Source organism: Mauremys reevesii, linkage group 1, assembly GCF_016161935.1.
Source record: "Mauremys reevesii isolate NIE-2019 linkage group 1, ASM1616193v1, whole genome shotgun sequence".
In the NCBI taxonomy this organism is placed as follows: Eukaryota; Metazoa; Chordata; order Testudines; family Geoemydidae; genus Mauremys; species Mauremys reevesii.
This window is the reverse complement of record NC_052623.1, coordinates 84,711,637-84,739,411: the sequence shown is the minus strand read 5'-3', so window position 1 is coordinate 84,739,411 and position 27,775 is coordinate 84,711,637. Positions and strand designations below refer to the sequence as shown.

Sequence of the window (27,775 nt, the reverse complement as noted above, 5' to 3'; positions counted from 1 at the left end):
TCCAATAGTTTTTTCCTCTTTTTTGTTTTTAATTGTTTTTACAGTGTACATTGTAAGAAGTCATTATTTTCTTTGCCTCTACTACTAAGTCTTTTTCTGATGTTTTCGGTATTATTTAGCCCATGGCGGAGTAATTTCCCCTCTGAGATCACTCTGTGAAGTACTTTTTCCCCAGCCTAGCCATCCTCATTTCAAAATGGTGACTCGGTCCTGAAGCACACAAAATGCAAGAGATGCTCAGTTTGTGGGGCAGTATTACAGATTGCGACTGAGCACAGGAATTGTATAATAAGAATAAAACATTAACGGTAATTTTCTGTGATAAGATTAAAGGAAAGGAAGTTTCCTCTCAAGGTCTGTCAGAATGAATAAAATCCTGAAGAGAAACTTGCCAAGCTCACTGGTATACATGAATGTGTTGTGGTTCATTTGACTAGCTCCAGGGCAGTTTCTATGGCATGCCACTGGAATATTCCAGCTATGGAAAAGTTTCTTCATTCTGTTACTAGCTCCCAAACCTTTTATGCCATATTAGAGTTTTTATTTAGCTTCAAAATCTAATGCACAGTTTCAGTGAGCAGTTCTGAATCATTGTTTAAATAGATAAGAAGGTAAATGAAGATACCTATCTTGTACTGATTGTGCATTTCCCAAGAGTTGAGAATCTGTAATTACTATACTTGAAGGAGCAGAAAGGTTACTTCCATTAACTGGAGTTCAAGTAACTTGTTAGAACAGACCACATCTTCTGCCATACATCCCAGTTCTATAGAGTTTGTTTTGAATTCCAAGGGGTCAAAAAAATAAGTGTGTTAGAGCTAAGTGTTTATATATAATCTCAGCCTGAACCTTGTCATGTCTTGATGAGTCTGTGTGGGCCCACAATTGTCCACTTTCCAAAGGGCTTTGGGGTTAGTGTATAGATGTACCCAGAGTTTAGTTCTTTACTGGTAAGCTATTCAAAACTCCAGTTATAGATGAGTAACCTTTCTTTCCTACAATTTTAGAAGTACTCTTCTGAAAATAAATGGAATGGATGAGCCTTACATCCCAAGCATTGTGTCACACACTTGAAAAGCTTATGTTCTTCACACAAAAGAAGCAATCAGTGACAGATTAGAGTTATATGTTAACTGGAAAAAATAAATTTACAGGTGACAAATCTCATAAATTTCATTGTGTCCTCCAATCCACCAATTGTCAAAAGAGACACATTTGCTTTGGGTTTTTTGCCCTTCAGCAAAATATATGGTACAGACCTGGCCAGTTTAGATATTCCAGTATGAAAAGATGAATGCACTAATGGATTTTTTTAAATGTACCCAATTTATAAGTCATACTGAATGTAACATCTAAAACATTTTACTCTAGACATTTTTAAAAGAGATAAAGCATACTTATAAAAATGGACTGAGAAAAAAGACTGACTGGCTTCCACAAAGTTGTTTACATATAGGAGAGAATGAGGCTTGTTTGCAAGATTTGTTATAGCAAAGTATCTGATATATCAGCTATCAGAAAAACAATAATGACCCAGAAAGAATAGCTAGTCTAATATCCCCAATGTCAGCTAAGAACATCATAAATCCTTCTTCGAGGAGTGTCCCTGCGGGTGCTCTACTTTAGATGTCTTGGCACCCTGTAATTGGTAATTGTAATTAGAGATTTTTAGTAGCTTTGCCCGGTTGGGCTGCGCACACGCCGTAGCCATCTCACGTCGTTCTGTGCGATTACATAGCAGTGCAGAGTCAACCGTCCACCAGTTCCTTCTCTACCGCCTTTGGCTTGAATTGGAGCGACAGCCTCTCTTACCTCAGATAAACTTAATAGTTCATAGTTGTTCCTGATACTGTTAACTTAGTTGTAGTTAGCTACCCTATCCCCTTGCTCTTTATATCTTATATTTTACTTTATTTTTTCTTCTAAAATATATATATGTTCCTTCTCTCTTTTATCCCTGCCTCCTCGGCAGATACTCAGCTATTACTTTAAAAAAAAAAGAAGAAAGAAATAAAAACAGGATTTATCCCTGTTCTTTCTCCAGAAAACTTTCTCTCTGGGGCATGCCCAGCTCACCTGGCTTTAAACGCTGCCTGACTTGCAAGCTCTCTGTACCGGTCTTTGATGGCCACACACACTGAGTCCGTTGCCTTGGTGAGACACACATTATCCAAAACTGTCCGCAGAAAACTGGCAGCTTGGACAAAGAATGCCAGGGATCTCCAATTAAAGCTCCTTATGATGGAGAAATCCCTCATACCAGCCTCTGACCTTGAGTCCAGGATGCCTCCTGGTCAGTGATCACCAGCAGCAGCATCTGACGGGATCGGCTTCAACAACAGCTGCTAAGGAGCCTGCTCCTATAGAAAGGCTACCAAAAAGCGGCCACACTCACCCCCACACCGAGAATCGCCTAAAATAATGAGATCCCAAATGAAAAATCTGCCCCAATACTGACAGCACCCAGAGCACAGGCCCACGAGGCATCAGGGACATCCAGTACCAAGACTTTCCAAGGAGCTAAAGATCCTATGTGGGCAAGCTCTAATGGAGTTGCATGCAGCAAAGTCAAACTTCCCAGTGGGAATCTCCTCTACTCGATACCAACAGTACCCCATCTAGACTGGGACCAAGCCTGGTAACCACTTCCTGTGGATCAGCCCCTCCTATCTCCAGTGATGAGGAAGAAGAGGATGAGGCAGTAATATACACTCCTTGCCACACCTCACCTAAACATGGACCTTATCACAAACATCTACAGACATGTGGAGCTGGCATAGTCAACACCTCCTATACCATTCCCACCCATACTGGATCCTTGGGCAATGTATAGGGCCAAATACCTCAGCCCCCCTAACCCGCCTAGAACCAGAGCAACACGGTTCCCTTCACCAATTGTCCCAGGACCCTCAGAGACACAAGAGGAAGAGACTGAGGAGCCTGAGGACACAGCTGAAGGTGACACTCTGCCACCCACTCACATCTGATCTTCGTCACCGGACGAAACAATAATGCTACCTCTTCCTCCCCCCTCCCCCCTCCCCCCCCGCCACACTATGGGTACCTGAATCCCTGGACATTTTGCTCGCACAAGTACCAGAGACCCAACACAAGTTCACGGACATACTCCAGGCATCCCCAGCAGCAAAGATTGCCCTACCAATTAATGATGCTATCATGGAGCCTGCAAAAATAATCTGGCAGACACCTGCTACAGCCCCTCTCTCATGTAAGAGATCTGACAAAAAGTATTACGTGCCAGCAAAAGGAGCTCAATTTTTATTCACCCATCACCAAGCTCTCTTGTGCAGTCAACCAAAGGGTAAAACTACACCAGTCCAGAGCGACCCCCATATGATAAGGGCTGGAAAAGGCTAGACCTTTTCAGACAGAAAGCCTACTCCTCTGCCACACTCCAGTTCCGCATAGCCAATTATGCGGCCCTACTGGCAAAATACACACACAATCTGTTTGCTAAAATGTCAGAATGTATTGAAAGTTTACCTGAGGACAAAAAACCAATATAAGGCAAAGGTTTCTGAAGGGTCTCCCATTGCCAAGATGGCCCTACAGGCCTCTCTTGACTCTGCAGACACGGCAGCATGGTCCATCACTACCTCCATGGTCAGGGACTGTGCATCCTGGCTCCACCTGTCTGGTTTCCCAAGAGAGGTCCAAGCGACTGTTGAGGACTTACCCTTTGAAGGGCAAAAATGATTTGCTGACAAAACCAATGACTTTCTACACACCTTAAAGAACTTAAGGGCAACCTTAAGTACCCTGGGCATATACGTACCTGCAAATAAAAAGAAACAGAGCATATTTTATAACCAGAGTTTCCGGTCTACACCATACTCCCAGTCACAAAGACGGTACAACCAATGGTGTAAACAAAAACAGAACAGAAGTTGGCAGAACCAAGATGAATCTTCGATGTCTCAACCATCCACCTCCAGACAATCATTTTGAATGTGTAGTTGAGGGCACAAGACCTCCATACTCTCTGATTTCTGAACCAGATACACCCTCTGCCCATTCGGAGACCGTCTGTTACCATACTACCCAGTCTGGAACACCATCACAACAGACCAAATGGGTTCTAGAGATTATCCGGAAGGGCTACTCCATCCCCTTTATTTTTAGCCCACCTACCCATACCCCCTTCCCCATTCCTCTTCAGGGACTCCTCTCATGACCACCTGTTACAATAGGAAATAAATCACTTCATACAATTAGGTGCCGTGGAACTCATACTAGCCACACACGGGGGAGAGGTTTTTATTCCCATTACTTTCTAACTCAGGGGAAAAAAACAGCAGGTGGAGACCCATCCTGGATTTACAAAAACTCAATGAATTTGTGAGAATACATTTCAAAATTTGTGAGAACACATTTCTAATAATTCTGGCATTAGAAAAAGGAGGTTGGCTCTCAGCCCTTGGCCTCCAGAACGCTTATTTTCATATTACCATTCACCTGTCACACAGAGGATTCCTGAGATTCACCCTTGGGAAACAGCATTTCCAATACAGAGTACTAACCTTCGGCCTGTCCACTGCCCCAAGAGGTTTTTCCAAGGTTCTCGCTGTCATTGCAGCTCACCTCCGCAGACAAGGAGTGATGATATTTCCATACTTAGACGAAAGCCTGATAAAGGCACCAATGCAGCAAGGAGCAATAAATGCCACGCAGATTATGATAATCCTGTTCATGGATGTAGGGTTGCAAATAAATGTACAAAAGTCCAAACTGGTTCCTATCCAAAAGTTGGAATTCATAGGGACCTTCCTCAGTTGTCTCATAGCAATAGCAATGTTACCCAAACAATGCTTTCTCACTCTAGTCAACCTAATTTCAGTGGTGATGGATAGCCCACAAGCATCTGCCAGAACATGCTTCCAACTCTTGGGGCTCACGTTGGCAACAACATTATTTGTTGTAAAATATGCCAGACTCCACATGAGATGCTTACAGGCCTGTCTTCGAACAGTGTATATACCGCACAGACACTCTCTCAACAGACTACTCACAATGTCATGCAGGATAAAAGACTCGCTAACGTGATTGTCACAACCATACAACGTCTGCTCAGGAGTCCTTTTCCAATAAAAAGCTCCAACCATGAAAATCACAACAGATGCTTCCCTAGTTAGTTGGAGGGCGCATCTACACGACAATACGATCCAAGGCTGCTGATCCCCAGCGGAGTCCAACCTGCACATAAATTTATTGGAGCTAAGGGCAGTCCGAAATGTATGCAAGCACCTCTTCCCTTTAATGAAGAACAATGCCATCAAGATCCTTAAGGACAATATAGCATCATGTTCTATATAAATCGCCAGAGGGGAGCAAGTTCATACTTCCTGTGTACAGAGGCAATACGCCTTTGGAATTAGTGCATCGCCAACAACATAGAGATATCCGCATCCTATCTGCCGGAATGTCTGAATACAACAGCAGATCAACTAAGCAAGGATTTTTCACAAACCCATGAGTGAGAGATGGATCCCAGAATTCTCAAAGCCATATTCAAACTATGAGGGTTCCCCATCTATTTGCAACAGCTCAGAATGCCAAGCGCTCACAATATTGCTCCCAGGCCAGATTGGGACACCACTCCCGAGCCGATGCTCTCCTCCTAAGATGGGAGGCACCACTGATGAGTGCATTTCCCCCGACTCCACTCCTAAGCCAAGTTTTTCACAAGATCAGGCAGGACAAATCCAGGGTCATTCTCATTGCACCCACATGGCCCAGACAAACGTAGTTCCCATACTTGCATCAGATAGCAGTGAAACCGCCTTGAGCCCTTCCCTTAGTGCCTCACCTTGGTGGGAGGGATAGCTCAGTGGTTTGAGCATTGGCCTGCTAAACCCAGGGTTGTGAGTTCAATCCTTGAGGGGGCCACGTAGGGATCTGGGGCAAAATCAGTACTTGGTCCTGCTAGTGAAGGCAGGGGGCTGGACTTGATGACCTTTCAAGGTCCCTTTCAGTTCTAGGAGATTGGTATATCTCCTCTTATTATTATTATTATTTATTTATTTATTACCTTCTATCACAAGATGCAGGACACGTCTGTCACCCCAACCTTGCAGAACTGCACCTCAAGGCCTGGTTACTCCATGGCTGACGGGTTGAGAAGGACTGTTCTGAGGAAGTGAAAGATGTACTACTGAACAATCAGAGACTAAGCACAAGAAAGACATATATCCATAAATGGAAACGATTCTTCACTTGGTGCCAGGACAAACAGATCTGTCTACAGTCAGCCCTACTGCCGGGAATCCTGGACTATATACTGGGGCTTAAAAAATTGGGGCTAGCCACATGCTCCATCAGAGTACACTCAGCTGCCATCACCACCTCCTACGACAAGATGGACGGAGTCACCATATTTGCTCACCTGATGATTAAATGCTTCACTAAAGGCATAAAAACACTTATCCCACACTAAGAAACCCTACACCTATGTGGGACTTCAGTCTTATTCTATGTAGTCTCATGGGAAAACTGCTTGAACCCCTTGCAACTTGCCCCTTGTTGCACTTATCAATTAAGGTGGCTTTCCTCATTGCCTTCACGTCCGCAAGACGGGTGGGAGAATTCGGTGTCCTAATGGCACACCCACTTTATACAACATTCTTTAAGGATAAAATAATCCTATGACCACACCCTAAATTCATACCCAAGGTTGCCTCCCCTTTTCAGTTAAATCATCCCATTTACTTAACTGTATTTTTCCCGAAGCCACATGCTGACGGGAGGAAGGCCTCACTCCATGCTAGACATTCACAGAGCATTAGCTTTCTACATAGAAAGAACAAAAACATTCAGAAAATCACCTAGACTGTTTGTTTCCATAACAGAATGATCAAGGAGCCAAACCATCTCAAAACAGAGGCTATTCAAATGGATATCTGGATGTATATATTTGTGCTACCAAAACAACAATCTGCAACCCCCACCGGGAGTTCGCACACTCCACCAGATTAACAGCATCTGTAGCCTTGCTCAGTAATGTACCTATCATTGACATTTGAAAAGCAGCTACCTGGGCATCAGCCCATACTTTCACTAATTACTATGCTTTAGAACAACAGTCAACGGCAAATGCTCAGTTTGGATTCTAGTGTTGTTCACCATCAGTAGACCAACTCCAAAGCCCCTCCTCTCCACTGACAGATCCTGCCCAATAGTCACCTAAAGTGGAGCACTCACAGGGACACTCCTTGAAGAAGAAGAAGAAAAGGTTACTAACCTTGTGCAGTAACTGATGGTTGTCCCTGTGGGTGCTCAACTACCCTCCCTCCTCCCCTCTACTTCGGAGTTTCATGCCGATTCTCTGAGGTGGAGAAGGATCTGGGGGACGGTTGGCTGCGCACAGCTATATAACTGCACGTAGCAGCACAAGACGGTTATGGCACGTATGCAGCCCAACTAGGCACTGCTACTGCAAATCTCCGATTATAAGCACAGGGCGCCAATTACCTAAAGTGGAGCACCCACAGGGACAACCATCTTGAAGAACCTGTTACTGCACAAGGTGAGTAACCATCTCATCTGCTGAAAATATGCGCCAAACAAAGATAATGGATCTTATCTCTCGAGTTATGTTGGAGTTCTAAAAATGTGCACATTCTTAAATATTTTTTCCCCCTAAAGCGGACATGGAGGGAGTAGTTTTATTTAAAATAAATAAATAAATTAAAAATTACTAGTTGACCTACCTTTCTTTCATTGATATTTTTATATACAGAAAAAGTATAATACAACTCTTGACCTAGAATTCATTGTTCTGAAGATGGGCATTTTGAATTTATGAATTCTGCACTAAACGTGTCAGTTGTCTTTAGTATAGTGTGGGATGGGGCAGTAGTTGCAGAAGTAGTGATTCTTAAGGTTTTTGTTGTAACACTGAAATAAAAATGGTTACTGTTACCCACAGGTGATCGTTTGGATATAGGTGCTTCAGTTCCAGCTCTTCTTTCATAGTAATTTTGGTTTCTAATTTGTAAAACAAACATATAGTATTAGAAAGAATAAGGAAAATATTTAATTTTGGTGTTTTGGATCTTGTAGGAATCATTAGAATCCTCTAGTCTTTTTCTCCTTTGGAGAATTTATTTTAAAAATCTAAAAAACTTCAGTTTTAAAGTGAGTTGTTTATCTGTTTCCTGTTTGTTAAAATTATTTTTCCTCTAGTGCTTCTGTAGTATTGTCAAAAGTGATATGGGATGTCAGAATCTGTATTTAAGTAAAGGAATACTGTTAGGGTGTGGTAGATGATAGGGGCCAAAATTATTGCTGCTAACATCTCAAGATTTGACCTTTAATGATTTAACCTATTTTTTTTATTGTATGCACCTTATGTTTGCAACATACATGTAATTCTTTCTTTTCCTTTTTCCAAACAAATGCTCTTTCTTCAAAACAAAACAAAAAAATCACAACTCTCCTGAGAATACCCTCCAACGGCCAATCCAATATGCATACGGACTTCTCTTAAGGAAACACGTTTCAGTTTAAAATCAAAACATGGTTGTAAATAGTGGGGAGCTTTTTTTAACTGTGAAAAATACCTTGACAGTGTTCTTTTAAGATACGTGCAAAAGCAAGCAAGTACTTTCCTAAACTTGACACACACACATACATAGAGATAGAGAGATATACCTGGCAAAGCTTAATTATATTTTATTACCTTAACCCTCTCATCTGGCTATACTCATCTCAGAGTTTTGTTTGCACTTCTGTGTATTTCTGTGAATGGTAGCTGATTTTTTGTGTGTTTGGCTGCTTTTGTTTGTTTTTAGCAAGATATGGGTGATTTGAGATGCACTTTTTAATGTTTTAAATAACAAGGATAAAGAAGTCATGATTCTTACAAACCTTGTTCATATTCTTCAGTATTTGCATCACCATTCATGGCGTGAGGTCTCTACATTTAGCCATGTTTGTTTTATGGTTCTAAGGGATTTTTTCTTCAATTGTGTAAACGTTTGTGCCGTATCTTGAGTTTTGGAATCAAAACTAACTATGGTGTCAGAGATTAGTGCACTTTTTATCAATTATCTTCATCTAAACTTCATTCAGCACCATTTACTCTGCCTTTGTGGAGGATGAAAAATAACAGGTTGTAGTTTTGACTGTTTTGCTCACTGCAGGTGACCAACTGAGTGCCATACTGAATTCCATTCAGTCACGGCCTAATCTCCCAGCTTCTTCCATCTTTGATCAAGCTGCAAAACCTCCCTCTTCCCTAGTCCACAGTCCATTTGTGTTCGGACAGCCCCTTTCCTTCCAGCAGCCTCAGCTTCAGAGTAAGTCTGTCAGCCTTACCTGCCTCATCAGTCCATTTCTGAAGCTTTGTCATTGCTATAACAGTCTTGGTTGCTTACCAGCTACTAATCATCCATCAGTGCATCTGTCTGGTTTTGTTCTTTTGAATTAATTTTTTTTATTCAGAAACATGAGTTAATGCTCCCAGAGAAGCATACTTGTGCTATTTTTATTTCAGTATTAAAATTACTGTATTGATTTGTATATATATTCTGCAGTGTAGATAGTGTATTTATGAAAGTGTGTTTCTAATATAGTGTATTGCAGTAGGATAATAATTAAGGTAAATATTGCATACAGTGCAAAATATTGTAATTCCTTTAACATCTGAAGAAATTTTGATTACAGTAGATAAACATTTCAGTTTTCTATTTTAAAATATTTGTTTGCCTCCTACATTCCTTACTTTGTCATAATTTTTCGTTAACACACTTGAAGCTTGGAATTGGGACAACTTAATTGATTAATTAGAAACTTTAATAAGAAAAGCATTTCTGTCTAGCATAGATAGCCACTGGCATGCTCATGACCATTGGCACCAAAAAGTTAATAAACATTAACTGCTGATGGGATGGAGGAGAAACTGTTAAGCTTTTAGTCAATTTAGAGGTCATTATGGATGGTAGACTTGATCACCCTGGAGAGGTATTTGTCTTTATCTACAGAACAAGTGTAGTACGGGTAGCAGTAATACAAGCCTCCCACACACACTGTCCTTCAGAGGTGCCTTATTATTACTTTCTTGTAGAAACCATTTCAATCCGTTCAATCTCTTCCTCTTCATTTGTTGGTGTCCTCACTGAGAATAAATCAAGAATGTAAATTGTGATAGTGGTCTGTAATGTGTGTACTTATACAGTGAGAACTAGACTGAGATCTCCAGGTCATCAAGGAACAATAACATTTGATTATGTCAGAGTCAAAAGAATGACCTGGAAGTGAAATACTTAGCCATTTATACATCCTCTGAGCCATCTAGTATCAGGGAGGAATTTAACTATAAAATTGGCAATTTTGTAATTGAATAAAACTTTTCTTTATCATTTTGAAAATATTTTTCTTTAATGGAAATGAGCCTCCCAATTAAATCACATTATTTTAAAATATGGGTAATTTCTGTTGCCTGGATCCTGCAAGTCTCTGCAAACAGGTGCACTGCTGCATCAGCATAGAGCCCTGTTGAAGTCACTGGACTGGCACAGTGAATTGGAGGACTTGGGGCATGTCTGTCTATACAAAGTGTTACCTAAAAACACTTTTTAGAAAGGTTGAATTTTTTGTTGGACTTTGCTTTCCTGAGTAAGTTGCTTTTTTTTCCCCACATCTTTCATCATGGGGAGCTAGACCACAATCATCTCTTTTCATTTTTGTCACACTTCATTTCTACCATCCCTCTTCCCCCACCCCCTGCGCTCCAATCAGTGGAAGGAAATTTAAACTTTTCTTTTAAAAAAAAAAAATCTTCTAGGGTGGTGTTTTGCTTTTTTAACTCATTTGTCAAATTGCATTTAAAAATAACCCATTGACCCTTTCCTGTCAAAGATGAAGTAATCTAATATTCCAGGTATCTCTAAATATGGGTGGGTGGAGTATCTACTGTTGCCTTTTCAAATTATATCATCCCCCATAGTTCTGGGATGATACTTCAGCTGTCATACTCTTTTCTTCTTTGAATGGGCCATGTCTTCTGATTCACCTTGTTATGTCAGGAAGACTCTATTGATTAGACAGGAAGCAGCTAGAGCTGTGCATTTCTATGAACTTGATGCCTCTCACCATCTTTTTGCTGTATGTCTTGCCACTACATGGCAGAAAAGGGATCCCATTTCCATGTCAGACAAACTTCTTAATATCTATTGGGGATTGTCCTATTTTCCCGCTCTTCAAATTTTCTTTACTACTTCAACTCTCCACTTTTCTAATAAACCGTCTTCTACTTCTTTTCCCTTCTGTCCACCATAATTCACAATCAGTAAAGTATTGTCCGTTTCTCTGAGAGCACAGGACAATAGCTTCAAGATGGGAGACTGCAAGAAGACAGAAAACTTATGAAGTAAAATACCTCATAAAAAGTATGTTACCAAGGAATCCTCTTCTCTAGTGGATTTAGGAGTCAGTATTTTCTTTAATCTACTTAAATATTTATAGTGCACTTATCTCTGAACCACCTTGTTCTCATAGTGGTTCTTCCCAATATGAAAATTTTGACTGATCATAATGGGAAATTGGGCTGCCTTCACCTTTACTACACTGGCCCCCACAAATCCCTATAAAGCGTAGTGAGGATATGCCTGTGGCTCTTTGGACCAGCAACTGCATAAAAGAACACTCAAATTATCCTGAAGAAATCAAAAAGAATGTCTCCCTTCTCAGTCCCCATGATATACAGGAAATCTTGTATATCAAAATACTATAAAGAGTGCAAGTAGGAAAAAACTTTAATAAGTTAAACCAAACATTTCAGATTGCTTCTCACTTGAGGAATAGGATTTGTCAGCATCTGAAAACTCAGAGGCACCCATGCAGGGCCGGTTTCTATCAGTACTTTGAAACTACAGTGAAGCCTATTAGTTTATTCAGACCTCCTTAGTATTACACAGGGAAACAAAATGCTGCTCCCACTTAAGGCCAAATGAGTCTAAGGATTGTTAACAAAATTACAATTGCATTATCCTTCATAACAGGAACTAGAATTGATTTAAATAAGATAATCCTTATGGATTGCATCCAGTACCGTCACTTGGAAATATCTGTCTCTATCTGTAAAGCAGACCAACAAGAAGAGCATCTGATAGCACTGGCCTGCACAAAGTGGTGTGACACACAATTTTGAAAAGTAAAAGTAATCACTCGCGTCTTCCCCCTTAAGCAGTAGAGGAGAGTTAAGATAGTTCAGTATGTATCACAGTTCCTTTCTTTCCTGAAGATATTCCAAAATCAGTAGAGACTAGGAAATCAATAGTGGGAGGTGTGGAAAAAGGAGTTTCAGGGGTTGAAAGTCTCACCACGACCTTGCTTACCCTTCCTTCAGCTCCAAGCCATCCCACTGGCTACTTGGGAGAGATTGAGAATCCCTTCTTATTGGAAGAGTCTTCTCATTTCAGCATAATTGAGCAGATCTTTCTATATAGACAAATGATCCTTTGTGTGCTCATCAAGAGGGAATTCAGTTGAGCTGGAGAAATTCCTGGGAAATCACATAGTTCAGTCATAAATAGCAAAAATATTTCAGGAACTTGATAGAATGTACACAATAATACCTGTTGCCTATCTGCACCATAACCAGTTTCAGATTATCTGTAGTGTATTTTTTTATGTTGTTGAGATAAATTTGGAGTAATGAGACCACCACTGGTCCTTAAGACCCTCAAGCACACACAAGATGCAGATGATTCCAGGTGCAGTTCTGACCATTCTACTGGCCAGATTGTCCACTGATCTTAAAGGCAAACCCGAAAAAACCTCTTAGATACACACAGTTAATTCCAGATGTTTCTTTGTACCTCTCCTAATATCAATTTAAAGCTCTCCTGTGCAGCCTCATGACCATTTTGTGAATATTCACCAAAGTGCTGGTCACAGTTATTGCTAATTTTAAGTGCAAAGGAATACCTTTATATCTGTTCTAAGGTGGCATCCACATTCAGGATGTGGATTTCTGTAGTACGTTACAGACAATGGAAACAACACTGAGAGCCCTGCAGGAAAATAGGTCTTTCATGAACATCCAAAATAACAAATTGTCCCTTACACTATCTTTTCCATATGGGGAGTGATCATAAACAGGTCAGAAGACATCACATACCTGACAGCAGATATAAGAAACTACAGACATTTATAGCTTTAAGTAATCACAAAGTCTCGTTAGCATTGTAGCTAGTCGTGTTAAATTGCTGTTGTGGACAAGTTGGTAAATGAGATCCCTCCTCACATATCATCCTCTCTAAATGTGCAAAACACAACACCAGAATGGCACAGAATCGCTAGGGGTTGAGAAAATTTAGGACTTCCTACACTGGTGTATTTCCCAGGAATTATTCAATCAGATACAAAAGAGAGAACTAACAGCCAATACCAGCCTTGGGTTGAAGGTAGATGTTGCTTTGCAATAGGCCAAAAGATTGTCATCAGTGAAGAAAAATAATGCTCTTTAAACTTACTTGAATTTCAAGTTATCTAGTTGACCTTCTACAACTGCAGTCCTTGCTGGAGGATCAGCATATGCTTGTGATGTCGTCATCACCACAGTGGCTTACAGCAGCAGGCAATGTGCCTAAAAGACATCCAAGGATTTAATGAGGTGGCAGTACTTCTGTTCTGATGGGCAGAGGAACATGTGATATCCATTGAGGTGATGTACTTAAAGAGCATGCTAAATGACAACTAGTTAAATCAGAAGACACTTTATTTATGCAGTTGAAAGTGTCTTTGCAATCATCTGCTGAATAACATTCTCCCTTCATCATGCCTGGAATGGCAGACAACCACAAGGCAGAAGTGTTCTAGGATAAAAGGCTGGAGAAAAGGGACATCAAATGCTCTATAATTGGACAGGTCAGAGGATCTGCTGTACATCTTATCTTCCATAACACTTCCAAAGAGTCATTCTGAAGATCAAGGTGGGAGAGCCGGGGCCTGTCTGGTTCTTTCTGCATCAGACACATTGGTCCTTCCATCTCATGCTGAAAATGACTTGTCCTTTAACATGACTAGACCCGCTTCCTCAAGGAACAGTCAAACACAGAAATCAAATGAAACTTGGATCTAGCACTGTGATTGTTGAACAGAGTAAGAAGAGAGGTGGCTATTCCAAAAAAAGTCATCAGTTCCTTACTTGCTGCCCAACTGGATCCTTTTTAAAAGATCTACATAACCAACTGATATAAGTATGTGGAGTGGGCTAAATGGTAATCTATACAGTTGATCTTTCAGTTCCTTTAGCACCTTATGAGTTTACACTTTGATTCTACGATTAATCCTTTCCTGTCAGGTGGAGTGGCCACTGGTAGACCACCCACATATACCACAATTTCCCAAAGAAGCAGCGAAGATAAAACGTCCCTAAAGTTTTAGTACCTGATCTGGAGTCCCAGTTTAGTGCAACCCTTCAAACCATTTTGCTCAGTTGCCCTGATTTTATATTATTTAATCCAGTGGAGTCCAGAGTCCACAGTTGGGTTTGGAGCCCTATTCTGCAAGATACTGTACAGATACATAGGAAAACATGGTCCCTCCCCCAAAGAGGAGCCTACAGTCTAATTTAAGACAAGATGCAGCCGTGGTGAGTGAAACAGAAAAGACTTGATATATTATAAAAGTTACCTTCAGAAATTAAGAATTGTATGCAAGTAATTTTCTCTCACTTGAGAACTTTCTCAGTTTTTGGAAGTGTGTGTTGATTTGTTTGCACTCAGTTCACCTAAAGGTCTGTCTCAATATACTATCTGGAGGCTTTTAAAGCTACATTCATATTGTCATTCATTCAAGAGTGAAGGAAAATATCTCATTTATTTTACAAGAAATTTAAAGCTTTTGAAATTAAGCATTACTTCTATCAACAATTATTTAATTAACTTATTTTTGTTAGGCCAACTTTGTCTATTAAAATACCAAATTGTCATGTTTTTCAGAGAGCTGGGTTTTCAGTTTTAACACCCAGAATTAAATAACACAGTTGAGATTTTTAGAATCCTGACAGATTTAGACAAAGAAATCCTGTTAAAATCTAACTTGCTTAGTCTTTAAAAAATCCCAGTCTACAACTCCAATATAGTGTATTTTCTAGACAACATATGTAAAGGTTAAAATGACTCTCACTCTCATCAAGATATTGTAGTATACAATGCAATAAATATTTCATCACCTAATTTCATTATGAAACAGGGTATTCACCAGCTCTGTGCCTTTCATTATTCTCATGGAAATTATCTCTCTCCTTCCACCTCTTTCTATTTGAAACCTCAAAAATCCATGTATTCAGCATGAGTAATAACGGGGTGTGTGTGTTTTCATCCAAGGATCCAAAAGTCCTTACAGATAATTAAGCCTCACAACTCCTCTGTGATGTAATTAAGTATCAAACCCATTTTACAGATAAGATTGGTTAAGAGATGCTTCCTAGACTTTCACAGCCACACCATTTTCAGATCTAGGAACAGTGAATCCAGGAGTTCTGCTTTTAAGTCTTGTGCTCTAGCCAGTAAGCACTTCCTGCAGCAATGCATCGCAAAATTGAAATCAATAATTTTATTCAGGTAGAGTTAGGCATCAAAAGGAATCAGTGGCTTGATCATTTAAAACAGCTGAAGCTGCTAGAATCTTCTGACATATTTCTGTAGATATCAGTGACATTTAAATGCAAGCTTCCATGGTTTTAAACTTAGTTTAAAATCTTGAGTTTTGTCCATATGGATTAGTATGTGTTCATTCACTCTTTTTAAGGGTGCTTTACTGCAGTGGCAAAGCTTGTAAATTCCACATGCAGAATATCTTAGATTCCGAGTACTTGCATGTTGAGTTACAGGTAGGTATATGACAGCCTATGCAATTTATGAGATCCAGTGTTTGGGTGGGTGAGGAAAAAGAACCATTAGAATTAACCCAGAACTGTACTCTAGTATAGGTACCGTTTGAAAAGACATATTTTTGTGGTAGTGTGGTTTTTCCTCTTAATAAATGTTCATGCATAAATTCTGCCCCAAACTATAGTTGACAGTGTTGATGTTGAGAAGTCAAGCATAGAAAAATCAGTACATTCCAAATGCGAAGGTTGTTTTGTTCCCATTGGTAACACTGCATGTTATGTAGTACTTTGTAATCTTTTCCTTATTAAAATGTAAAGCTTTATATATCTGTTAACATATGCTATAAAAACTTGTGGTGTGACAGGTGAGGTTGCTACCATGTTAAACTTTTAGATTTTCATGGCCCTAAACATTGCATTAATCCTGGATGATTTTTAATTTAATTTAATATTATGTATAAGTGCTTTGGGGCTTCCACACATCTACTTATACTTGCTCTTCTTCCTCAATTTTTAGTTTTGTATATGTTTTTAGTTTTCATGTTATTCATATTTACTAAGAGCTCAGTGTTCTGGCAGTACTAGAGGACTGTCGGTGTTCCCAAACTGATTTCCTTCCATGCACTCCAACATTCTTTCTTCTCCCTTGCACAAGAACAGTCTTTTCTGTCAGACCTGCACACACAATGAGTTAAGGGACACTCTCTTGATAATCCTTTAGTTTGTACAGGGACTCTTATATAGCCTGAACTCTAGAAACAGTCTAATGGATAGTATAAACTCTATATGGTCCCTGATGGAGTTTAGAAATAGCTGAACTTGGAATCATGGCAAACATTTTCCCTGCCACACCTCACACAACACTTGTCTCCTAACCACGCAAACGGCAACCCAGCAATCACACCAGCACACAACCTGCATTAGTGTACTCGCTCCCGAGGCACTTTTAAGCTCACCTTAAATCTAGAACCTTAAATCAGGTACACCTTAAATCAGGGGTGGGCAAACTACAGACCGCGGGCCGGATCTGGCCTCTAAGGGCTTTTGATCCGGCCCACGGGTTTGCCCCCCATGGCGCCGTGGGCCCCGTGGTGCTCTCAGAAGCAGCCTTGGGGGGGGGGGCAGAGGGCTCCGTGTGCGTTGCCCTTGCCTCCAGGCACCACCCCCCGCAGCTCCCATTGGCCGGGAATGGGGAACCCTGGCCAATGGGAGCTTTGGGGGAGGTGCCTGGAGGCGTGGCAAGGGCTGCGCACTCAGAGGACCCCCCCACCCCCCGAGGCCACGGAGCAGCGCGGGGCCGGGGCCAGGGCCAGAGCTGCTTTAGGTAGGTGGCACCAGGCCAGAGCCTGAACCCTTCCTGCACCTCGCCCCCCAACTCTCTGCCCTAAGCCCCTTGCCTGCACCTCGCACCCCTCCTGCATCCCAACTCTCTGCCCTAAGCCCTCTGCCTGCACCCCACACCCCTTCTGCACCCCAACTCCCTGCCCTGAGCCCGCTCATACACCTTGCACCCCTCCTGCACCCCAGCTCCTTGCTGCACTCTGCACCCCTGTCCTGAGCCCCCTGCCACCCCCGCACCCCTCCTGCACCCCAACCCCCTACCCTGAGCTCCCTCCCGCAGTCCACACCCCTGCCCTCAGCTCCCTCCTGCACCCCACACCCCTCCTGCACCCCAACCTCCTTCCCTGAGCCCTCTCATACACCCTGTAACCCTCCTCTGCCCCAATCCCTTGCCTGCCCCACATCCCTTCCTGCACACTGCACCCCCTCCCACACCCTGCACTTCCTCCTGCACCCCAACCCCCTGCTCCGGCCCTGAATACATTTTTCCCCCCCAGATGAGGCCCTCGGCCCAAAAAGTTTGCCCACCCCTTCCTTAAATCTAGAACATTGTGGGCACGACCATAAACAAATAAGAGTATTGAATTACAGTGTGTTGGAGTCCACGTGCTTTACTGCCGTAGATTTGATCAGCATTTCTTTAAACTGTGGAGAGGGACATGAAGAACTAATTGCTGCAGACAGTTCATGGTTATGGCACCCAGACAACCATAACTCTGCCCTATAGGGACACAATGAACATGGGGAAATGTAATGCCTTCAGAAATCATTCCAACCTAATCTGGGACCACAAATGATGAAGTGCCTTAATCATATGATCATTGCATGCTATTACTTTGGAGTAGCACAAAGAAACCAGAGCATACTGTCCAGTTAAGCTTTTTTTTTTCTTTTTTCAGTTGCTTTGCATTGCCAGAGGAGCACGAAGAAGTTGGAGTGTATATTTGAATTTCCTATCAGTCCTCAAATTTTTTCCTCCCTTTTGCACTCCACCTCCCTCACATATACATCTTTCGGTAGGGTCAGATGGGTAGCTTTTGAAAATAATCATTTAGGATTAATGGCCATTTTTGCTATTCATTTTCATAGCCAAAAGTTCATCTCAATAGAGCTGGTACATTAAAATGGCCTCCTTCAGAGAAATTCATGGAGAATTGCTCTTTTTCCAAATGGTCGCCATCTTCTGTTGTTCCCAAGGGAACTGAGGCCATAGCAGCTTTCAGTTAATGTGCCTTTTTTTCCCCAAAATGGCCACTACGTCCCATTGTTTCCATTGTGAGTGAAGTCAGCATCCATTTATAACAGCTGCCTGTGGCCTAAGAACATGGGAGACGATAGCCAATTTGAAAGAGTGCAGTTCTCAGTGGACTTTTTTGTAGCAGAACATTTTTCAGCCCTGATGAAGAAGAGGGGCAGGTGTGGGGTGCAGCTGAGGTGATGAGACTGTTAGGGGGAATGGAAGCTGCGTGGGTTGGAGCAAACATCCAATCAGCACAGGGCAGAGAAAGTCCAGTCAAAACTGTGGACAGTCGTCTGAATGTTTAAAGAACCAAAGGTTCCTGGTTTGGCTGCTCCTGTTGCTACTGGATGGCTCCTCCTTACAATTATCTCCCAAGCCCACAAAGGAGGAGGGAGGCACAACCCAAGTCCTAGTGTCCCCAGAGTGGGGAGTGATCTCCCCTGCATGGTTTTGGGTCCAGAGAGTTGCTGGAGGGGAAGGGGTAGCCATGGCTGTGCCCCCTTTTATCTTCTCCCCTCCCAGTGCAGCAGTCCCTGCTTTGGATGCTTCTGCACCTACCAGCTGGAGTTGCTACAATCCAGCCATTCCTCTTTGGTTACATAGCCAAAATTCTTATTCACATTTTTACTACAACAGCCTCTTCATTTTTGGCCTTTACTACTGCAGCCTTAGTCCCTTCTAGACTTTTCAGATTGTTACTGCTAAAATCATCTTGGCCAATGTTCTGATTATGTGGATGCTCTTTTTGAGTGCCTCCACTGGCTTCCTCTTCAGCTCTACATCAAAGGCAAACTTCTTGTCTTTATCTTTTCATTACTTAGTCAAAGCCTTTGCTACCTGATCTAGTAATGTATCATAACATTGATCCCCACCTTTGCTTCACCAGTATTTCCAACCTTTACTGCCCATCAGTCAACACTGAATGCTTTCCCCCTATGCTGCCCCTAAGCATAGAGAAAACTCCCTAATAAAATCCAAACAAACACTACTCTATCCTCCTTCAAATCCCTCCTTAAGACTCACCTCTGTCATAATGCCTACAAAACCCAGCCTGGTGATGATGACAAACTGTGACTACTCGTCTTTTCCTTTTCTTCTCTATTCCGTTTTACCTGTACACCCTGTTTAAAAAAAAATACAGTACATGTAACTAAGAAAGCTGTTAATTCTTCACCAGTTTCATTTGCCTGTATATTGTATCCTCATCTTTTGCCTGTTTGTATCTATAGACTGTAAGCCTTTCAGCACAGGGATCATCTCTTCTTTGACTGTACAGCATACTGTAATCCCAGTCCTAATCCCAATTGGGACCTTTGCGTGCTAGCATCATAATAAATATTTAATAATAACACTTAGGCTCCTTTGAAAATCACAAACTAAATAGGTGGTGAAAGAAGGAAGGCATAAGGGGATTAATGAATGGAGATGGGATATGGAAGGAAGAGTGCAGAGAAGATATTAAGAGAATGTGACATATGGAGAGGACAGGCAGAATGAAACTGAAATGAAGAGATGGGTGATGGGGGTTGGAGGAATCAGCCAGTCAGACGATACCACAGCGTCTTTGGTTGGAAGAAATGAGCTCACTAATGTAATGGACCCAGCTAGATTTAGGTATTTTTAAAAAAAAGGATATTTGTAAACTGGAATATCCAAGCATGTTCTCTTATCACAGAAAACAATTAACATCTATGCTGGAGTATTTTTTTAAATAAAAAATACTACTTCATAAAGGAAATTTGAAGAGGAATTAGAAGTGGATATACTGGAAATAGATATGAGGTGACTACAACTCTGGAACTTTGACTCTTTTCTGCATCAGAGGCAGCTGCATTATTAATATTTTTCACATACACCCTTAGTGCTAGGTAGCTCACAGTACAAATAAGAAATGGTCCCTTTCCTAGAGAACTTAAAATATTTTAAGAGGGTTGAGTATGCCCCAGTGAGGGAAATTCACAAACTGTTTTCCAAGATCTGGAACTGTGGCATGTATTAGCCATCAAATATTTTTCCCTTACACTAGCATGGAAAACAGGCCACAATATGACTCCATATTCTGAAATATCAGACACATCAGATATTTTTGTGGGGAACAGTAAATGTGGCATTGGGCTTTTACAGATTTATTATTCTAGAATATCTGGATGTGAAGCTTATTTTCTCTGTGGCAAATTTTGTAAATTCCAACATGAACCATGGTATAAAGTTTGGAAGAAGCGCATAAATTGCATTAAGCTTGATTTTGGATATATCTTAACAGTTTGAACAATAACTTACTCAAATGTTACAGTTGGCTAAGAACTGTTAGGTCATTTTGTGCAGCCTTCTTGAATATATTCAAGTTCTTTGTCTAGATTTAAATAGCTTGAGTGATATAGCTCCCACTATTACCCCTGGGTAATAAGATATATTTCCCACTGGTACTACGCCTCAACTTTCCTGTGTTGAGATTAATCCCATTACGACGACTGTCAGAGACTAATTCTCTCCTTTTTTAATATTTTAATATTCAGGTATTTGTAAAATTCAGTATATTCTTCTTAATCATAAATTAGTGAAGAAAGAGGCTCCGTGTTCTTCTACCACTGCATTCTGTTCTTTTTGGGATCTATAGAAATATAAATATATTATAATATTTCAGAATATGGAGTCATATTGTGGCCTGTTTTCCATGCTAGTGTAAGGGAGTAAAAGGGGCATAAGACACCCCATGTGCAGGAGAACCATACGTAGGCTGCTTGTTCAGAGCCACTACCTCCCACCATCATGCTTGACTTTGCCCCCCAATATACACCTCTACTTCAATATAACACTGTCCTCGGGAGCCAAAAAAATCTTACTGCATTATAGGTGAAACCACGTTATATTGAACTTGCTTTGATACACCGGAGTGTGCAGTGCCCACCCCCACCCCTGGAGCACTGCTTTACCGCATTACATCCAAATTTGTGTTATATCAGGTCGCGTTGTATCGAGGTAGAGGTGTACCTGGATGTGTAGTTATGCCAGTGTGTCTTGGAGCATGTGCCATGACAGGTATAGATCAGTTGCACTTTATTCCCTTCCCAAAGGCAACAGGGAGACTGGGATGGAGATTGACTCTTTGAGCTATAATTTCCTTCCTGCACTGATCCAGGGGCAGCACAGCATAATCAAAAACTGACGATCTAAATCTTAATGAAAAGTAAATACAGTACTTGTAAATATATAGAATGAAAAGTTACCAGTACAGACACAAATATTAGGAACAGAAAATCATGTTATAGTAAGAAAAGCATAATGCTTACATATCAAATTTAAAATGTTTTAATTTTTATTGACCATACTGTTCCTCTAATCTTTGTTAATCCTTCTTTATTTTGATATCCATTACTGTAAAAAGTTTGTTTCTAAGCATACACGTATGCTTTTTTCCTAGTTTGTTTTTTTTTAAATTAGTGTTTATTTTATCTTTGTAAAATAAACAGTGTACCCAAGATCTGGCATCTCTGTTATAGCCTGGAAAAATAGTTTTCAAATAAGAAATAATAAGCTTTATGATGGGGGCTTCAATTCACTGTTCTCAAGTTTATGCTAATGTTTGATTGGGAAGGTGAATGTAATCATTTCTGTTTTCTTATTCTGTCTTGAAGAAGGGGATTGTTATTTCAAGTGTTCAAAGTATATGTGAACTCAATCATTCTTACCCACTACAACAACTACCCTTAAAACTTAGGTTGGGAGATACTTATACTTAACCTTTTTGTATGCTTTAGTAACTAGAACACCAGAGACACAGGCAACAAATCTTTTATGAAATACATGGGTTGGAACCACAGTTCCTCAAATACACTTGCCTTTTGAGCTTCTGCAAAAAAGCTTTTCTAAAACATGCTATTTTCTGCTGCATATGCAAATTAAATCTCTAAAGACTATTATTACAATAACTTTGATTTAATTTTACTGAAGGAACAAGCTAAGAGTTAAGGTTAAAAATTGAATTTTACTGCAAGTCAGTAGTAGAGTTAAGGCTAAAATTCCATGCTAACGTTTCCATGTCACTTACATTTCACAAGTCTAGAGCTTTGTTATGATACTTTTTTTAAATTATGGCACACTTAGTATGTATGGAAATATTTCCTTGGTTTTGTAGATTTATTTTAGATAGTTCAGGCAACTTTGATTCAGTGGAGCAAATTCATCCTTGATGTAACTTCAGTGAAGTTAAGCATGGAGTTATACCATGAATGCATCTCGCCCAGTGTTTTTAAAGGCATAATTCTTGCCCTTCACAATTTTGACGGCAGTATTAATAAAGGACTTTTCTTCTAGAAGTGTGAGAATTGACATGCCAAACTCCTCTTCTGTTTTTATAAATAAAGACTATATATGGATACAATTTTAAATCCATAATTTGTTTATTAGAATCTTCTATAATCCTAGTCATGTCATTCTGTAATACTGATCAGATTGAGTTATAATATTTTTTTGCATAGATAAAAGGAAAAATAATTCCAATAAAAGCACTAAAACTGCCTTTAAAGATGTAACTTTATTTTATTTTTGTAATTGGGATTTTCAAAGGTGAATTTCCCACATATTCTTTTTAGTTTCATTTAAGAACAGTTTGATTATTGCTACACAGAAATGCCATATTACAATTCTAAATCATGCATGCATGTAAATTTATAGATTATAAAAAGATCTCAAATTGCAACACAATTAAGATAGTCATTATTATATCAATCTTCGTTATTATAATAAACTACAAACCCCGCTGTCTGTCCCACAAATACTTGGTTATCAGTTTTTCATACTACGTATTTAAATCATGAAACATTTCATTTTTCCTCTTTAAAAAATTAAGGTAAACCTTTTAAAAAATATGTTCCAAAATTAAATACATTCTCCTAAACATGTTTTATATGAGAATGTTATTTTAGCAGTGAAATACAATATATTTAGCAGAGTAGATACACGTCATTTGAAATGCTTGTTTTGCTTGTTTTTATCTTTGCTAATCTTTTCCATTGAATCTATGCTGCTTCTGTGCCACTGTTTTCCACTATAGAAACTCCATCCCGCTGCCTTGCTTCTCGTGAGCGCATTTACAAAAGTAGTGATGTAGCTGGGCCTGCCTCTGCTATTTCATCTCTCTCTCACAAACTAAAGGGTGGGTATGCATGCAAACACAGACAGGTTATTCAAATTTTACATTGGAAAAATGGTTTTTCTTCTTCCGTTCATTTTCATTCCATTCACTTGATAAAACACTTTTTCAAAATTAATGTTAAAGTTTGATATGTGTGAGTGTTCATATAATATAACAACACAGTGTTGCTTATTTCACTGTAATGGTTTCATGACTTGTGTGTTGAAGATGGAGTGTTGGTTTGCAACCAGTTAAGATACTATAAACCAGAGTACTGTCATACATGTATGAATATTTAGACAACAAACTAGTGAAATTTGGGAGACAGGTAGAGTCATTTTCATGTTACTTAGTCTATAAATAAACTAATGAAAAATTAACATTTAATACAGTATTAATTAAATAGTCAATTTTTGTGCTGGTTGAGTTCAAAATGCTGAGACATTATTTATGGGACTGATTGTATTATGCTGTATATCACAAGTATTACAATCATTGAAAATCAGTGGAATTAATCACATGAGCAAGGAAATTGCTGTATAAGGCCAAGGAAAGAGGCAGTATTCTAGATTTATTTATTCGTGATTACTCAGTAGCTTGCCAGCACTGTTTATAAATGCCATTCTGCAGAATGGACTAACTGCATCCATTCATAGAAAACAATATGGACACAAATTACTTTCTTCTTGTGAGCTACACTATTCAGCCTTGTACACGTGTATTTTACATTCATTTATAAAAAGCAATTACATAGTTCTATCAGATAATGGATTGGCAATGAATTGGTGTAAATACAACCAATTACTGAGTCTGCACCAAAACAAAAAAGATGAATTAGTAGACAAGAGTTGTTGCATATATTTATTCTCAACTGACCTTAATAGTATGGCAACCTCAAACTTGAGCCTGACTTTTTTGCAGCATGTCAGGAATATGCCTCTTATCCTAATTTATTTGTGTAGTTTCAATTACTTTCTATATGTACTTTGTCTTTTAAGCATGAAAGAAAAGTAAACAAGTAGCCAACAGACCATCCAGCAAGTTCCATAGTTGTTGTCAGTCTAACATATGTAAAGCTAATAAATAATAATTCTGTTGTGACTTTGGTAATCTTAGCTATGGTAAACTTAGCTAATAATGCTTTATATTCTAGCTTCCAAGTAAACAAATTACTTTCTCTTATCGGTGGTCAGTGGAGGGTGTGAACTCAAATTCTCCATATGGTATAGTAGTGCTTTTGATCGCTAGGTAATTTCACAAGTAGTGCATTTTCTATTAAATATTTTCTTGTACATGTTTTAAATGCATACTCATGTATATATTTGTGCATCCTTTGCAAAGTAGTTTTAAGTAATTGGTGGTTGCATTATAATTATTTCAAAAAAATACTTTTTTCCAGCTCTGTTGGCACTTTGGGATGTTAACAGAAGCACCTGGTTGAATTCTATCTTTGTGTTCAATTCTGTGTCTTTTAATTTGTATTGTAATGGGTATCAGTTACAAAATGTACTAATAATTTCACTATAAAATGTACCATACAGGTGACAGAGTGAATTTCACAGCAGCTGCTAGACCAGTTTCTCCAGCAGGAAAATCAGACATATCAAAACACAGGGCTGAGAGCAAGTCACCCAAACCTGATGGACGTGTGATCAGAACTGTTGCTGACCAGAAAAAACCAAGGAACACAGAAGGCTTATCTGCCAGTGAGTCTCTTATGTTGAAATCAGATGCTGCAAAGTTGAGGTCAGATTCTCATAGCAGATCATTATCTCCAAACCATAACACTTTGCAGACACTAAAATCTGATGGGAGGACAACTTCTGGTCTAAGACCTGAATCTCCAGGCCCCGGAACACGGTCTTCCTCACCAAAGCCAAAGCCACTCACAGCAGGAAGATCCAGCACTTCTGTTGCTAGTTCACCACGATCATCATCTCCGCATGATAAGACTCTACCTCAAAAAGCCTCAGTTCCTGTAAAAACAAAGCTTGATCCTCCTCGGGAACGATCCAAATCAGATTCTTACACACTAGATCCAGACACACTTCGCAAAAAGAAAGTACCGCTAACAGAGCCATTAAGGGGACGGTCCACTTCACCCAAACCAAAAATTCTATCAAAAGATGCAAAACCTGTGACTGAAACTGAAAATAGAGCTCCTTCCCCTCACGTTGTACAAGAAAACCTTCACAGTGAAGTTGTTGAAGTTTGCACTTCAAGTACTTTAAAGACTAATAGCATTACAGATAGCACATGTGATGATAACACAGAATTCAAAATTGTGGATGATAGTTCTAATAAAATTCATTTTAGCATAGGAAAAGCACCACTGAAAGATGAGCAAGATATGAGAGCTTCTCCAAAAGTGAGCCGTAAGTGTGCCAGTAGGCACACAAGACCCAAAAAGGAAAAATCTGGCTTACTTTTCAAAGGAGATGGATCCAAATCTGTAGAGCCAGCCAAGCAAGCAATGTCACCATCTGTTGCAGAATGTGCCAGAGCTGTCTTTGCTTCTTTCCTGTGGCATGAAGGAATAGTTCATGATGCTATGGCTTGTTCATCTTTTTTGAAGTTTAATCCGGAGCTTACCAAAGAGCATGCACCAATAAGAAACAGTCTTAATCATCAACCTATAGAGGAAAAAGAAATCAAGTTGAAAAATAGACACTCATTGGAAATATCATCTGCTCTTAATATGTTTAACATTGCACCTCATGGTCCAGACATATCTAAAATGGGCAGCATCAACAAAAACAAGGTCCTGTCTATGCTTAAAGAACCACCTCTGCATGAGAAATGCGAGGATGGAAAAACTGAAATTACCTCTTTTGAAACAACCGGTCATTATACTATGAAATCTAAATCTCCTCTTCCCTTAACACTGCAGCATTTGGTAGCTTTCTGGGAAGATATTTCTTTAGCAACTATCAAAGCAGCATCCCAGAATATGATTTTCCCAAGCCCTGGTTCCTGTGCAGTATTAAAGAAGAAAGAAAGCGACAAAGATAACAAGAAAACCAAAAAGGAGAAAAAGAAAAAAGAAAAGGCTGAGGCTAGGCCAAGGGGAAATCTTTTTGGTGAGATGGCCCAACTTGCAGTGGGAGGACCTGAGAAAGATACCATCTGTGAGCTATGTGGAGAATCCCATCCATATCCAGTGACTTACCACATGAGACAAGCTCATCCGGGTAAGACTATTTTTTTCCATAACCCAGTCCTCACTCAAAGTTTATTTTTACATAGTTTGTATTTTGACAGTCATTATTGTTATGAAAATAAATCAGGCCTCCTTACCCATATTGGGAATTGTGTTAATTAAAACAATAAAGAAATTGAAGACCTTGATTCAGCAAGGGATTAAGCATGTAGTTTTAAGCACTCACGTTTCAAGTTACAGGCGTATTTAAGTGCCTTGCTGAATCAGAACCTAAAAGTAGTTAAAAAGCTGAATTTACAGTACCTATTTGGCAACACAATTTTAATCTAAAATCTTAGTTTGTGACTGTGTGGGGAAAATAAGGGGAGATCAAAATTAAAAAATAAAAGCCTAACTTTGGAAGGAGCTCTAGGTTGCCAAACATTTCCATTATAACCCCATGTTTTCAGTCATCGATAACTTTCTGAAACTTTAGACTAAATTTTCCAGACCTGTTCTCTGGACAAGAGTGAAGATTTTTGACAACGTTGAGTAAAAACTGTCCAGCCTCTTGCAAATGGGAGAAGAGTGGGGGGGAAATGTTTACTTTTGCCACTATTTTTGTTGTTGTTTGCCAAGCAGCACTTGTTCTAAAATGGGGTTGCGGGGAGGGGTAGAAAGTTGAAATTTGACAGAGAAATAGTCCTCTATGTGAAGTATCCTGGAGTGCTCCGATGAAACTTTTCATTGGAACAGGTTACAGGGGTTTGAAAACTGCACATTATGCATTCATAATACTACTTATCTAATTTTTAGCACTTTTTAAATAGCCTTCCTTCACTTAGAAAATTGTCATATATAATAATAATAAAAATAATAATTGGAGATATACCAATCTCCTAGAACTGGAAGGGACCTCGAAAGGTCATCGAGTCCAGCCCCCTGCCTTCACTAGCAGGACCAATTTTTGCCCCAGACTCCTAAGTGGCCTCCTCAAGGATTGAACTCAACCCTGGGTTTAGCAGGCCAATGCTCAAACCACTGAGCTATCCCTACCCCTGC

At 39.9% G+C, this 27,775-nt stretch overlaps 1 protein-coding gene across 11 annotated transcripts in view; it reads left to right on the top strand.

Annotated features, from left to right (window-relative positions):
• The window catches only part of MYCBP2 (MYC binding protein 2), a 432,876-nt gene that overhangs the window by 338,848 nt on the left and 66,253 nt on the right, over window positions 1-27,775 (top strand). For 8 of the 11 annotated variants that reach the window (XM_039512057.1, XM_039512192.1, XM_039512052.1 and 5 more), the window contains 3 exons: window positions 9,162-9,317; window positions 23,494-23,595; window positions 25,116-26,765. In XM_039512057.1, the coding sequence (XP_039367991.1) occupies window positions 9,162-9,317; window positions 23,494-23,595; window positions 25,116-26,765 (1,908 nt within the window). The remainder of the gene's footprint in view (window positions 1-9,161; window positions 9,318-23,493; window positions 23,596-25,115; window positions 26,766-27,775) is intronic. The other 3 variants (XM_039512362.1, XM_039512112.1, XM_039512067.1) reach the window with 2 other exon arrangements.